The following is a 14,681-nucleotide window of genomic DNA, read 5'->3' as shown; positions in this document are numbered from 1 at the left end:
TTTCATTGCCAGATGGATACCAACAATTTTATCCACGACTGTACATCTGGTTCACATGAGATAGGTTGTTCATATTTGGAACAATGACATGGTTTAATGTCAAAATCTGAGTTCATCTGGGTGAAGATGAAGGTTCGCGTTAATGCAATGAGGTGGAAATCAATGTAAGTGAATGTAAAAGCATGAGCACCTGACTTGGAGACAGTGTGGGAGTTAGGTATTTTAGTCCTCACCTCTTTAACACACACAAGCTAAGTTTAGTATTTAGCATGTTTAAATCTCCAGTGGGCTAACATTAGGCTGTCTCAAAATTATGTAACAATCCTGATCTATAATACTAATGTTACTAATTCTGTTTGTGATGTCCAAGTGCAGTGTCCAGCTGTATGGAGGCTGCATGGACAGGACTGATTTGAACTATTGATTTAGTAATAAAATATCATTCAACACAATTTGTTGTATTGAACAGCAGCTGCAGACTGGGTTTATTTGCTAAACATGGGCTGTTACAGAGCCTCACATGCCTGTGTGTGTGATAGTGTGTGAATGTCAAATGAAGCCTGCGTCCATTCAAACTATCTCAGTATTTCATATCATCATCTGCATTCATCAGAACCACTGCTCCTTATCCATTATTGACTTTAGTGTGACTTTTCCAAACTAGTCTGGAGATTTTGTTTTCACTGAATGCAAGTGGACCCATGAAATATTTGTATTGCTTTGTGTTTTAACTGTCCTCAAAATGGTGTCACTCATACACCAGTGTACAGAGATACTAGGGGCAAGGTGGGTTAAGTGTCTTGCCAAAGGACACAATGACAGCATTTATCTGTGGGAACTGGAATCGCACTGCCAACCTGTGGGTCAGTGGATTTGACCATTCAACAAATGATGCTTATGTCAAGGGTGGGATTTGAACTGCCAACCAACAAAAAAGACGTTGAAAAACGTGTATTCTTACTTTGAGCGGGGTCTCCTCTCTACAGATCTGACTTTACATTGAGCCTTTGCCCATATTACCCAGTGCATTGTTGACTGTGACTAAGTGGTTGACTGTGACTAATGTTGACTGGAGAAAACGCAGAAGTCCCTGTGCCTGAGCTGTTGTCACAAACCTTAGGGAGCCATTTTAAAAGACTGTCGACGTATTCAAAAACATCAAAGCTGTTTATTCCCACGCACAGCGCAGATCTTTCTGCATTTTAGATAAGCCGCCTTGTGATGCCAAATCACAAAGAATACCTTTAAAGTTTTTTTAGTCTGAATATTATGGCGTAGATGCTGGTGGGCCTTGGTCTACTGCAATGACAGTGTTTTAATCTCAGTATGGAAATCTCATTTGACTTACATCATTCAGAATCACAGCCTTGTTTCGTCTTTGGCCCAAAGCACGGTGCATGTGCATGATTCCTGAGAGGTTGAGACTGGTATAGTAGATCAGTGGTTTACTTTAAATCTTTGTTTTGGTGTCAAATTGTACTTCTAAAATTAGATATGATTATGAATGTTCTGAAAATACAAAATTCTGGAACAAAGTTTAAGCTCTCAAAATTAATCATCTTATATTTTAAGAGGAAATAAATCTTTTATAATGTCATTCCCTCATCAAAAACATGTCTGAAGAGGTTTTAGATTCATCCATGTGTGTTTGAGTAATTTAGCGATCTTTCCTTGGCACTGTTCACACCCTCCTTACAGTTAGCTGTAAGATTCTGTGCAATGCTGTGCAAAGCCTACATCACTTATGCTCCCACACAACAATTCTCCATAAATATACAAAAACATGATTCATGCTGGGGTGCACGCTGATTGTCTGGTGACATCCTTAAAGGAAGGGGGGACTCAGAGTGATAAAAATGAAACTGAAATGTATAAAACATGTTAATACGTTGTTTTTGGTGAATATAGGATTTTCAAAACAATGTCACATGATGACACAATAGGTCACATGGTGATTAAAAATAATAAAACATATCTATCTTGCATTTCTTTAGTTCAGTTCAGTTCAGGTGCACACAATACCTTGAAAACATGTCCTCTTACTATTAGAAGGCTCATCTCTCCACAGATCTGACCTTTAACAGAGCCTGGCGGGGTCACCTGCTTGCCTCCATGGAGATAGACAAGTGTAATGCCATTCTGTGTAACATTCTAGGCAACGCTATAGCATCTCCATAGAGACAAGCAGTTGGCAGACTCACCAGCAGAAAACTTAATGACCTTTAATATTACCCCATAAAACACATTTTACAAGACATACAGACTCATGAAATCTTTAATTGCCCTGTATGTTTAAATTGAATTATTATAACCATAGAGCAAATAAAGGATATTTGCTGGTGAATAAATGTTATTGGGAGTGTTAAATAAAAGATTCTGATACTGTGTTTTGGTATTCTGTTCCTTTGTAAATAGAGTATTGCTCATGTTTTTGTGTGTGTACAGAATGGCGTCCGGGCTCCACAGGGCAGATCCTATCTGACCTGGACCTCACCTCTCAGAAGGAGGGACGCTGGAGACGCATCAACACACTGGCTCACTACAACGTAAGTTGGATGCAACAAGTCAGGAAATGAATTGAAGTGAATGCTTATCTACAGACTGAAAATACACAGGGACTATATGATTGTGTATGCTATGTGTATGTATGTATGTATATATATATATATGATATATTAGTGCTGTCATGCGATTAAAAAAAATTATAGATTAATTAATTATGATCTGTAATTAATTAATCTAATTAATCTCATTTTAATCTCATCTAAAAATTGCTGAGAAAAGCTTAAATTTGAGGTATTTTCATTTAAATTCATTATTACATTATTGTGGCAGATCAAAAGACTGATATAGATTAAAAAAGTGACTTTATAAAGTAATTTATTGTTTAACAAATCTCTCCAAATTGGCTGTTGAGCCCAAGTCTCCATGAATAAGAAACTGTTTGCTGTAAAGTAGCAAAGACGAGGAAATCTGAACATAATAACTTTTGTCTACTTAAAGACAATAAAAAGTCCAGTCTTTTCTTAACCATATTAAAAATATTATTGATAGAGAAATGCTTTATATATGAGATCACTGGTTTTAGTCCTTGTTTTAGTCCTGGTTTAGACCTGCTTTAGTCCTACTTTAGTCCTAGTTTAGTCCTGGAATGGATTAATCCTGGTTTTAGTCCTGGTGTTAGTTCTGGTTTAGTCCTGGTTTAGACCTGGTTTTAGTTCTGGTTTTAGTTCTGGTTTAGTCCTGGTTTAGACCTGGTTTAGTCCTGGTTTAGACCTGGTTTAGTCCTGGTTTAGACCTGGTTTAGACCTGGTTTAGTCCTGGTTTAGACCTGGTTTTAGTTCTGGTTTAGTCCTGGTTTAGTCCTGGTTTAGTCCTGGACTGGATTAGTCCTGGTTTTAGTCTTGGTGTTAGTTCTGGTTTAGAGGCGCACAGGAGGAAGCGCGGTTTACGCAGCGTAGCAAGAAAACACGATCCACACGCGGCGCACGGGAGCACGTCGGTGTCCGCGCAGTAACTACGGAAGGAAACGTGGTCCGCGCGTTCTCAGGTTGATGACGATGATGAAGGTGTGTGTTTGTTTGTGTGTGTTTGTGTGTATTTATGTTTGTGTGTGTTTGTGTTTGTGTGTGTTTGTGTGCGTGTCCCCTCATGTGGCAGGTCACTATAGGACAGTAGTGCAGACATCATGAGTCTATGCAAGTTGTTTTCACCAGTGACATTTAAGTTGTAGGCGATTTTATATTTGTTATTTTCTTTTATATTTTACGTCGGGAGAATAATTTCCAAGACACGAATGTGTTTTTACCTGTGCACTGCTGGTTCTGTTCTACTGGCTCTTCGACCTCGTCCATTGTCCCTGACGCCGCCAACGTGAACAAGACGTTTACGTCGCTCTTACTGTGCGCGTTTTGTGTGGGTTTCCGGCAATGAGTGGAATTACCGAAATAAAAAAATGTATAAATGTGTTTTTGTGTGTGTGTGTTGTTGTCCCAGCAACGCATAAAAACTGATTTTATAATAAAGCAACTCGCATACAGAAACAGTAAAGTTAGAGATTAAAAATGAGATTAACGCGATTAAAAAACATAACGCGCTAAATATGACTGTAATTAATTAATCGCAATTAACGCGATAATTTGACACCCCTAATATATATATATATATATATATATATATATATATATATATATATATATATATATATATATATATATACATATATACATATATATATATATACATATACACACACACACACACGTGTGTATGTATGTATTTATGTATATATATTAGGGCTGGGCAAAAAAATAATTTTTTAATCGCATGAGTTCGAGCGATTAATCGCGATTAATTGCATGTTATACGCAAACCCAATTAATGAATTAAAAAGTAGAGTATGAAAAAAAGTATGAAAAAAGTGTAAAGAAAAGACGTCAAACTTAAAGAAACGCTCGCAGTGGACTTTTTCAAAATAAAAGCCAGTGAAAAACAGACGTTTACAATAAAATAAATAAATAATAATAATAATAATAGTTATATATATATATATATATATATATGTACACAGTTGGTATAGTAGCCTGATGATTTTAGCCTGATAAAGTGGTGTATGAGCCTTTTTATGCATCAAATATTTCGATTTTTTGGTAGGTATTTTAGCCATTAATTGACTTAATTGTCCTGTTACCTTAATCTGTCCTCAGGAACATTATAAAAAAAACTAAACAAATGTTACCTTTTCCACACAGTTAAAATCATTCTTAATACTGTCTCCTTCTGTGTATGATTCAAGCTCAGGTTTGCAGAGCGGGGCTCACACTGGTGGATTTGTGTGGGGGCGTGTGGCTGTGGATTGCCTGTCTATTTTTACGATGTGCACTTAGCCCAGCAGATTTCTGTACGCCTGTATGAATAAACCTGTTAAAGCTGCTCTATGTAACTTTTCTGGCTGGGGGTTTGCCACCTGCTTATCTCAGGAGATATATGTATGGCATGAAACTGAACTGTCTTGTATTTATTCAGTTTTTAATGACTAAAAAGCCCACTCTTACTTAGACTTAGACATACTTTATTGATCTAGAAGAGAAATGACTTGGACACAGTAGCTCACACAACACAATATATTATAATAACAAAGAGTAAGAAATATAAATGGTAATTATGCTAAACAAGTAGCAAAAATGGCAAGAGACTAATAAGGCATAATACTGACTTACTCTGAGTGGGCTTGCCTTTCCACAGACCTAACCTGTAACCTGTCTTGGTGATGTTACATGACTGATGGGTTTAATGCCATACTGTCGAGCATTTTATGCAAAGCAGTAACGTCTCCATGGAGACAGAAACAGAAATAAGAGGATCAACAAAACATTAAGAAAAATATCTGATCTTAGTTTTAGTTAGTCTTTTGATTTTAGCTAAGGCATGCACATAAATGAACAGGATTTTTCACAATGATGTTCCACAGTGGAGCATTCAGCTTTTTTTTGCCATGGAGACAAGCAAGTGACCCCGTACAGGTCAGATCTGTGGTAAGCCTGTTCATAGTACAAATGTAAAGATTTGTCAAGATTATTACACCAGTAATTGAATAAAAAAAATAAGATAGATATGTTTAAACCATGGAACATTTCATTATAAGCAGTAACTTCTTTATGGTGATAAGCAGATGGCAGGCCCTCCTCTAGAAAAGTTCCATCTTGAATAGATCATAAGTGAATGTGGTTTATGTTTATGTCCAGTGTGGGCGGCTGGGACTGGCCTGCCTGTGAGTGGGCGTGTGGCTGTGAATGGCCTCTCTTATAAACGTGTGCACTGAGCAGAGCATATTGCATGGTGGTGGCGGTTAGTGAGACAGAGAGAGGGAGTTTGTCACGGAGCTCTTCTCAACGGAGCGAGACATATGATTACACCGGAGATCACCACAACTGCTAAAGTCAAGTGTGAATATATGGACTTTATCTGCTCCGTGCCACGTCAACAAATTAAATCAACACAAAATGAAAGTGTGAAGAGATGGGAGCAGGAATTCTAAAAATGTGGTTTAGACTGCACAGTGGAAATGGAATAAGTTTAGACTTGGCTTACAGTCCCTGATCAAAGTCTTGTCGCTTATCCATTTTGTAGAAACAAAAGCTAATAACCTGACTTTAAATTAATCGATTGGTTTTAGAAATGTCTCATATGAAAGCTAAAACCCTCCCAAATTATGCTCAATATACTAAAATAAATTTGCTTCACTGAAGAAAGATTGATCATTTAATGAACACAGAAAGGTCAGATTTTGGCAAGACAAAAGTTTTGTTGCCTACAGAAAACTGAACAAATAATTTACTTCAAATGCAAAAATATTTTGCATAACGTCAGTGAATGAAGTAGTGGTGCTGTGAGATCCATATTTAATATCTTGTATGACTCCATGAGCTTGAAGGACTGCATCCACGCGGTTCGACAATGATTCATACAATTTGTTGATGAAGTCATCAGGAATAGCAAAGAAAGCAGTCTTACATACCTCCCAGAGTTCATCAAGATTCTTTGGTTTTGCCTTCCATGCTTCCTCTTTCATTCTACCCCAGACATGCTCAATGATGTTCATGTCTGGTGACTGGGCTGGCCAGTCCTGGAGCACCTTGATCTTCTTCGCCTTGAGAAACGTTGATGTAGAGATAGAAGTATGTGATGGAGCACCATCCTGCTGCAAAATTTGACCCCTTTTATGGTTGGGAATGTAAGAGGTAGCTAATACTTCTTGATATTTTAGGCTATTGATATTTGCCTTCCACCCTGCAAATGTCTCGCACAGCCCCATACTGGATGTAACCCCAGACCAGGATTTTTCTGCCACCAAACTTAACTGTTTTCTGGGTGAATCTTGGATTCATGTGGCTCCAGTAGGTCTCCTGCAATATTTGCGGCGGCTGTGATGTAATTCAACCGAGGATTCATCTGAGAAATCCACCTTCTGCCACTTTTCCAGTGTCCATCCTTTTAGCAGGCTGTGGGCCTTGGCAAATGCCACACAGTTTTTTAATTGCCTTTTGTTTAGTGCTGGTTTCTGTGCACTGATTCGACCATGGAGGCCATTTCGAGACAGAATTCTACAAACTGTTGTGGTTGACACAGGGACTTGAGGTGACCAGGCCTGGTGGAGTCTGCTGCAGCGGAAAAGGTGCTGGCTTTGGATTTTTGAATCAACAAACGGTCCTACCGAGCAGTTGTCTTGCGGGGTCTGCTGGACCTGGGCTTGTCAAAAACATCTCCAGTCATTTCAGATCTTTTTCTTATTCTTTGTACTTGATGCTGAGACACATTGAAGGTGTCACCACCTCAGCAGTGGATCTGGTCTTCAGCCTCTTGATAATTAACGCTTTGGTCTCAGGGTGGATCTTAGGCATGTTGTCAGAGGTCAAGTTGCAGTTGATGTGAAGGTCTGGTTCTGCTGGGGTTCTTTTTATACACACCCACTAATTGATTGATAAGTAACTGATCACAGGTGAGGCTGTAATCTAGGATTGGGTGCATCATATGACAAGACGACAAGACTTTTGTCTTGCCTAAATCTGACCTTTCTGTGTTCATTAAATGATCAATCTTTCTTCAGTGAAGCAAATTTATTTTAGTATACTGAGCATAATTTGGGAGGGTTTTAGCTTTCATATGAGACATTTCTAAAACCAATCGATTAATTTAAAGTCAGGTTATAAGCTTTTGTTTCAACAAAATGGATAAGCGACAAAACTTTTGTCAGGGACTGTAGTCCTGGTTTAGTCCAAGTTTAGACCTGCAGAGTGTTTTATGCTGATTATATTGTCTTGATCATAGTTTAGACCTGGTTTAGTCCAAGTTTAGACTCAGTTCATGGTTCCTTTGGTTGATTCTTCTCAGTTTATATCTTGTTTAGTCCTGCTGAAGACCTGGTTTAGATCTGGTTTAGTCCTGATTTAGCATAGTTTAGACCCATTATTCTGCGCTGTTGCATGGTTTGGACTTTTGCTGGTTTAGTCCTGGTTTAGCTGTGGTTTAAGCCTGTTTTGGAACTGGTTTAGACCTGGTTTAGATCTGGCTTAGTCATGATTTAGACCTGGTTTAGTCCTGGTCAAGACCAGGTTTAGATCTGGCTTAGTCCTGATTTAGTCTTATTCTGGGTATTGCGCTGTTGCATGGTTTGATTTTTTGCTGGTTTAGTCCTGGTTTAGTTGTGTCTTATTCCTGATCTGGACCTAGCTTAGACTATTTGCTTATTATGAGTATTTTCCTCATCGTCTGTTGTATTGCTTTGGGCTGTTATTGGTTTAGTCCTGGTTTAGTCCTGGTTTAGTCTTGGTTTAGACCTGGTTTAGGTTTAGACCTACTTTGATTATTATTTTGTTTGTTATCAGTTATATTTCTTTGGGCTGTTCTTGGTTTAGTCCTGGTTTATTCCTGGTTTAGACCTGGTTTAGACCTGGTTTAGACCTACTTTTATTATTATTTTGCTCGTTAGCGGTTATATTTCTTTGGGCTGTTCTTGGTTTAGTCCTGGTTTATTCCTGGTTTAGACCTGGTTTAGACCTAATTTGATTATTATTTTGCTTGTTAGCTGTTATATTTCTTTGGGCTGTTCTTGGTTTAGTCCTGGTTTCGACTTGGTTTTGACATGGTTAAATCTTCCTTTAGATCTAGCTTGGTCCTTATTTAAACCTACTAAACTCTGGTTTAGTTTTGGTTTAGCACCAGTGTAAACCAGATCCAGCCATCATTATTTAGTCTTGGTCTAGTTCTCTTTCAGTCCGTACGAAGTCGTGGGTTTGTCCTGATTTAGATATGGAGCCTGTAATATACCTGTAACCTGTTTAGTTGCATATAGCTATTCCTCAAAAGTCCAATTTTTCACATATTTAAAGTGAGTGAAAAGTTGTTGGGTTTTTTTGCAGTATTTCCAATGGCCAAGAAACATATTATGCATTTTGTACTGCGTTTCATCCACACGAAACCCTCATATCTCTATAAATACTGAAACAAGAATAAGCATGGGACTTGTTTTCTTTATATGTGTGAATAGCTGCTCAGTATAGTGCTTTTTATAAAACACTTTTCTAATCTGTACAAACTTTGACTTCCAAATCAAACTCACACTATAGACTTTTCTTCAGCGCTGACACAAAGGGCTGCTTTCTGTTATTTTATGAAGTTAGGACAAACTTGGGGTGCAGGATTTGCAGTGGCCATTTTAGAAAAGCAAATTTGAAAAGAAATTAAAAACAATAAATAAGATGTATTGAATGATAACACTGACTCACTGTGTAAAGTTCGCATACTGTATTAAGACATGAATCTTCAGGACTGTTATTTTTTGCTAAAATATTTAACTTTATCTAATACAAAATGCATATCTTACTTTCATGTGTGTGCCGGATGCCCTTCCACCACCAAACCTCCAAGATATTATCTGAAATGACTCGAATTCAGTAGTTCTATTGTGTACTTTCATTTACCTTAATGTGAGCTGATTTATGATATTTGTTTTCAGTAAACTTAAATGTGCACTATATAACATTTTGTGTGGAGGGTCCGCCACCTGCTTGTGTCCATGGTTATTGCCTTGCCTGGAATGTTCCACAGTATTGCTTTAAATGTCTATGGTGATTGAGACCATCAGGTAACACCACCTGGCCAAGTTACAGGTCAGATCTGTGAAGAGGCAAACCCACTTACAAAACAAAATCGTGTTTCTCTAAGGTATTTTGAGCAATAAATACTCCTTTAATTTATACATGCAATATAGATGAGTTTAATGCCGTACTGTGAAACATCTCAGGTAGAACAATAACATCTCTATGGAGACAATCGGAGATCAATTTAAGATCAGCTCTTCCAGTGACAGTTTGAGAACAGTAAAAATCAGTTACAGCCCCATACTTTATGACAGCTTATGGGACTTTACTCTTTCATTATCAAATATTTATAACCAAAACATTTGTAACAGTTGTTGTAGTAAGTGTGTGTGTATCTGGGCAGGACCTCTGTGTGTGTGACCCTTTTCACTCTGACACTAAATCTTCATGACTCTGAATCGATGCAGCTAAACTAAAGGTCACCACAAACATGCCCCTCCATCCCAACGTTTAAATCCTGATCTCTCTCTCTCACTCTCGTTCTCGCTCTCTTGCTCTCTCACTCCCTCTCTCTATCCCTCTCTGTCTCTATCTCTCTATCCCTCTCTCTCTCTCTCTTTATCCCTCTCTTTCTCTCTCTCTCTCTCTATCTCTCTGTTTCTCACTGTCCTGATATTTCTTACTCTGTCTCACTCCCCAGCTCCTTTCCCTTTCTCTTCCTTCCTTTCTCTGTCTCCCTCTTCTCCTTTGTTACCTCCCTACCCTCTCCCTCCTTCTCTCCCTCTCTTCTTGATCCAGGGGCTGGTCCAGTAGTAGGTCACAGTGTATGTGTGGTCAATAATGGGACGGACCAAACAAAATGACCAGTTCATGGCTCCAGTAAACTGTGTGTGTTGTCTGCTCCAGGGTGATAATTCTGAATCAGAGTCTGGCTCTGAGGGACATTGCTGACTCTAAACACCAGCCAGAATAAAGACACGTTTACAGTTTTTTTCCTTACAAGAAGCAGTGTTGTCACAATATTACAATTTCAAGCTCAATTTCAGAACTAAAGAATAGACTCTATACTCAATTCCAATTCCGATACCAATATTATGATAAAAAGCAAAACAGCCTTTCAGACAGTAGAATGTGATTTTACACATTACATCATAGTACAGTACTTTCTTTTCTATTCCCATGTGTCTTATATGTGTGTAATCCTCAGTGGTCCAGTAGGTTCATGTTGGTCCATGTGTGTATATTAGTCTATGTGCTATGACACTTGTTCTGATACATCTCAACATCATTCTAAAACTATTCAGGAAAGGTTGAATTCTGTCCTGTCAATGGGACTTTTTTTTAGGATTGATACCTGCAAAAAATGTGTGCCTAGTTCCAGTAGTAGTTTTAGTGTCAGTTAGTTTTTGATTTTCAATACTTTTGACAACTCTAACAAGAATAACATATGGTATTACTTTACATTAGTATAAGTTAAATACTGCTAAATGTACCACTTGTAACTTTTGCCATTGTGTCCATTATTAGTACACTTGAAGGCATACAGTACATGAACACTCTAAGCTGTATTTGTTTTTTATCAGTGTAATAGTGTGGTGATGTTGAATCCATACTCTCCTGATGCAACTCTTTATTATTTGAATGTCTAGAAATGTGTATTAATCCAATTTCTGATTTCTTTTCACAGGTCAGAGACAACGCCATATTGGTTTTGTCCAGAGTTCTTCACACGCAACAAAATTATGATCAAAACCACGAAAACCATGAAGAGCGTAAGCATAGAGTTTCTCTTTCTTATAATCTATTCCCTTGTTTTCCCCACAGTCTTGTTGAGGACACATGGGGCCGAGACGTGTCTCTGTGGGGATATCGTCAACATTTACAGAGCCCTGATCTCATTCATCATGCAGATATATGGGCTTTATGAGCTTCCCCTGCACTATAATGCATGCTTTCATCTCACGCTTTTTATGGACACTTCTGAAGGGCTGATTAGGCATCGAAAGTCTTTCTTTCTTTTTCTTGCTTTCCTTCACTCTCTTGTGCTCTCTCTCTACTTGTGTATTCATTGATCAAACTCTCCTGTTTGGTTTTGTATAGTTGAGATTAGAGCCCGACCGATATTATCGGCCAATATGGGCACCTGGAGACATATCGGCCGATATGCTTGCTGATATGGGCCGATATTTCACGTGGGCATGTTATACCTCGTTATAAAGCTTAGACTCTCTACATTATGTTCATTTAATCCAATTTATAGACAGATCGATGTCCTAATATGTGGCTCCGCATCAGTATTTATTTGCGGTGTAATTTGTGTCTGTACTGTCCCTGAACACACCCCCAGAGTCACGTCACTTCACTCACGTGTGTTTGTTTACACCCGCAGCCGTGCACAACACTGAGATTATATTCTTTTTATGGACAATCGGTTTGAGTCTGGATTAAAAGGACATTTATTAGTGCAGACTTGTGATGTGAGGAGCAGCCTGTGTGAGTGGTGAGTGTTGGAAATATGTCGACTTTGAAGGGGTTATCTGTTAGCGATTAGCTGCTGTAGCTCCCGCACATAAACAGGCTGTTTTCTATTGGCCTATTGTAAAGTGACTGTATTGTCCGTATATTTGTTACTGGACCAGCACTGATATGTAAATGAGCTGTGAATAGACGTGTGAATGATCCACATTTATGCATATAATTAATTACCGCGGTGCGCACGTTTTTACGGCTAAAGGCTAATAGCGGTAGTTTCTTTTCTAGCTAGGAGTTATGGGTCGGTCGCGATCGAAGCGGCTCTTAGAGCCGGCTCTTTGAAGGGAACGACGGGAGCATGTTTCTTATTGGGAGCCGTGTTTTCTCTTTTTCTCACTTTTTCTCTTCAAGCCGCTTGTAGACCCGTAGTTTGACAGCAGCAGCGGCTGAAAACGAAATGTTCAGAAATCTGCGTGTGCATAGGATTTTAACCAGGACTAATCTTGGGCTCGAGTGAGGGAGAGAGATAGAAACCGAGTCCCGACACTCAGACCTGGTTACGTTCTGGTTTAGTCCTGTTTCACACGTGGTTTAAATCTGTTTTAGTCCTGGTTTAGTCCTTTTTCAGTCCTGGTTCAGTTCTGGTTTAGTCCTGCTTGCAACAAAACAATCTCAAGAGTCGCTTGGGAGCCGAAAGAGCCAGCTGCTTTAGTGAGCCGAGCCAAAAGAGCCGGTTCTCCCAAAAAAAAAAAAACTGGAATACCCATCACTAGTAGCTAGAATGTGATGCAAAAATGCCATTAGGCCAATCTACTGTATGTAAATATGATGTAAAGAGTCAGAATAACAATAAATGTTGCCTAAATAAACCCAATTTAGAATCCACTAGAGCCAAACCTAAGTTTTTTTAAACAATTCAAGATTTACAGTGAATTTTTACATCACTAAATATATTGGCGATTATATCAGCTATGGGCAGCGCCAACTCCCATTATATCAGTTTCATATCGGCCACAACAAAATCCATATCGGTCGGGCTCTAGTTGAGATGCTTTTACTGCCAATTTATAGCAAATTAAAGGTGCACTATGGAACTTTTCTGGTGGAGGGTTCGTCACCTGCTTGTTTCATGAAAATGTTATTGCTTTGTCTGGAATGTTCCACAGTATGGCCTTAAATCCATCTTGCATTTCTTTCAATTACAGCGATTTTATGAAAAAAAAAATCTTGGTTTGGTTGGGTCACTTGCTTATCTCCATAGAGATTTCTAAATGTTATGATACGACTTGACTAACAATGAGATAAAATGGTTTTGAACTCTCGACTTAAAGACTTGGATATTCCCCCTAAGGACAATATGAACATAAATATAATGGCGGTATATAGTACTGTCTGTAATATATGTATCATATTTAAACAATTTCAGGTTATATAAAATAGTCATTATTTGCTGCATTTGAATGGAAGAAGATGGAATTTACTTTTTGAAAACACCAGTAAAGAGTTAGTATTTTCTTTGTTTATAAGGAAACACAGCTGCAGAAGACATTTATTCTGTGTCATCAGACCCCAGCCCCATGTTATTTCCACTCTAATGCCATACTATTACTGTGCTGTAAGGTCATTTTCAGCTGCCACTCTCTCCCAAAACCTCTCTCCCTATAGCTCCTCTCTATTCGTCTTTGTATCTCTCCTGATGGCTCTCTTTATTGTTCTCTGTAGGGAACGCTTTACTGGAGGATGACAAAGTGTTCCATCTGGTGCGGCCGGCCGAGGAGCTGGACGAGATCAAATCCAAACGAGGAAGTATAAAGGACAAGTCGATGACCAAAGCCATCACAGAAATCTATCTCACACGACTGCTCTCCGTCAAGGTACAAACACACACAGAACTATGAATTACACTGACATTTAGACTGGACTTATCCAATTGTCTCATTCTCTACAAAATGTCACTCCATATGAGTTTCCAGAATGGGCTTTAATTTGGAAAAAGGGTAGGAGAGGACTGTACAATACACTGTTATGAGGAAAGTTACACTACCAGGCAAAAGTTTGGACACTTTTTCATTTCCTTCCTCTTTATTTCCATGGTTATTTACACTGTAGATTCTTAGTGAAGCATAAAATGGAATGGTAAAACAAAAAGTACACACACAAAAAATGACAATTTAGATTATATTAAAAAAAAGCTACCCTTTGCTTTGATCACAGCTTTGCACTTTTGGTAGTGCCCCAAACCCTGTTTGGAGCACTGTCCACAAAGCAAAGGGTAGACTTTGAGGATTTCAATATAAAATAAACAATTTATTTATAGTTTAAGTTGCAAAAGTGATTTCACTTTTTTCTTTACTGCATAATTGCATGTATCTTGCTTCATATATTTGATGTGTGTATAAACATGTTGAAAATGGTAAACATAAAAAACACTGAATGAGAGTGTGTGCCCAAACGTTTCAATGGTAGTGTACGTTATAGAGAATATTAGAAAATTATAAGATAAGGGCAATCACATATTCTGCAGGGCTGACTATAATTTACTTTGAGTTCAGAAGTAAAAACAGAACATATGTATTCTGAATACTAATTTTGAGCAACTGTATTCTGCTA

At 38.3% G+C, this 14,681-nt stretch overlaps 1 protein-coding gene across 1 annotated transcript in view; it reads left to right on the top strand.

Moving 5' to 3' along the window:
• The window catches only part of plxnb2b (plexin b2b), a 438,171-nt gene that overhangs the window by 409,202 nt on the left and 14,288 nt on the right, over positions 1-14,681 (top strand). Inside the window, exons 31-33 of the mRNA XM_020919155.2 lie at positions 2,446-2,546; positions 11,287-11,371; positions 13,794-13,945. Of these exons, the coding sequence (XP_020774814.2) occupies positions 2,446-2,546; positions 11,287-11,371; positions 13,794-13,945 (338 nt within the window). The remainder of the gene's footprint in view (positions 1-2,445; positions 2,547-11,286; positions 11,372-13,793; positions 13,946-14,681) is intronic.

Source organism: Boleophthalmus pectinirostris, unplaced genomic scaffold, assembly GCF_026225935.1.
Source record: "Boleophthalmus pectinirostris isolate CB_2022bp ecotype Guang Dong unplaced genomic scaffold, ASM2622593v1 HiC_scaffold_2, whole genome shotgun sequence".
Taxonomy (NCBI): Eukaryota; Metazoa; Chordata; class Actinopteri; order Gobiiformes; family Gobiidae; genus Boleophthalmus; species Boleophthalmus pectinirostris.
Note: the sequence above shows the minus strand (reverse complement) of the source record. Positions and strands in the feature narration are given on the sequence as shown.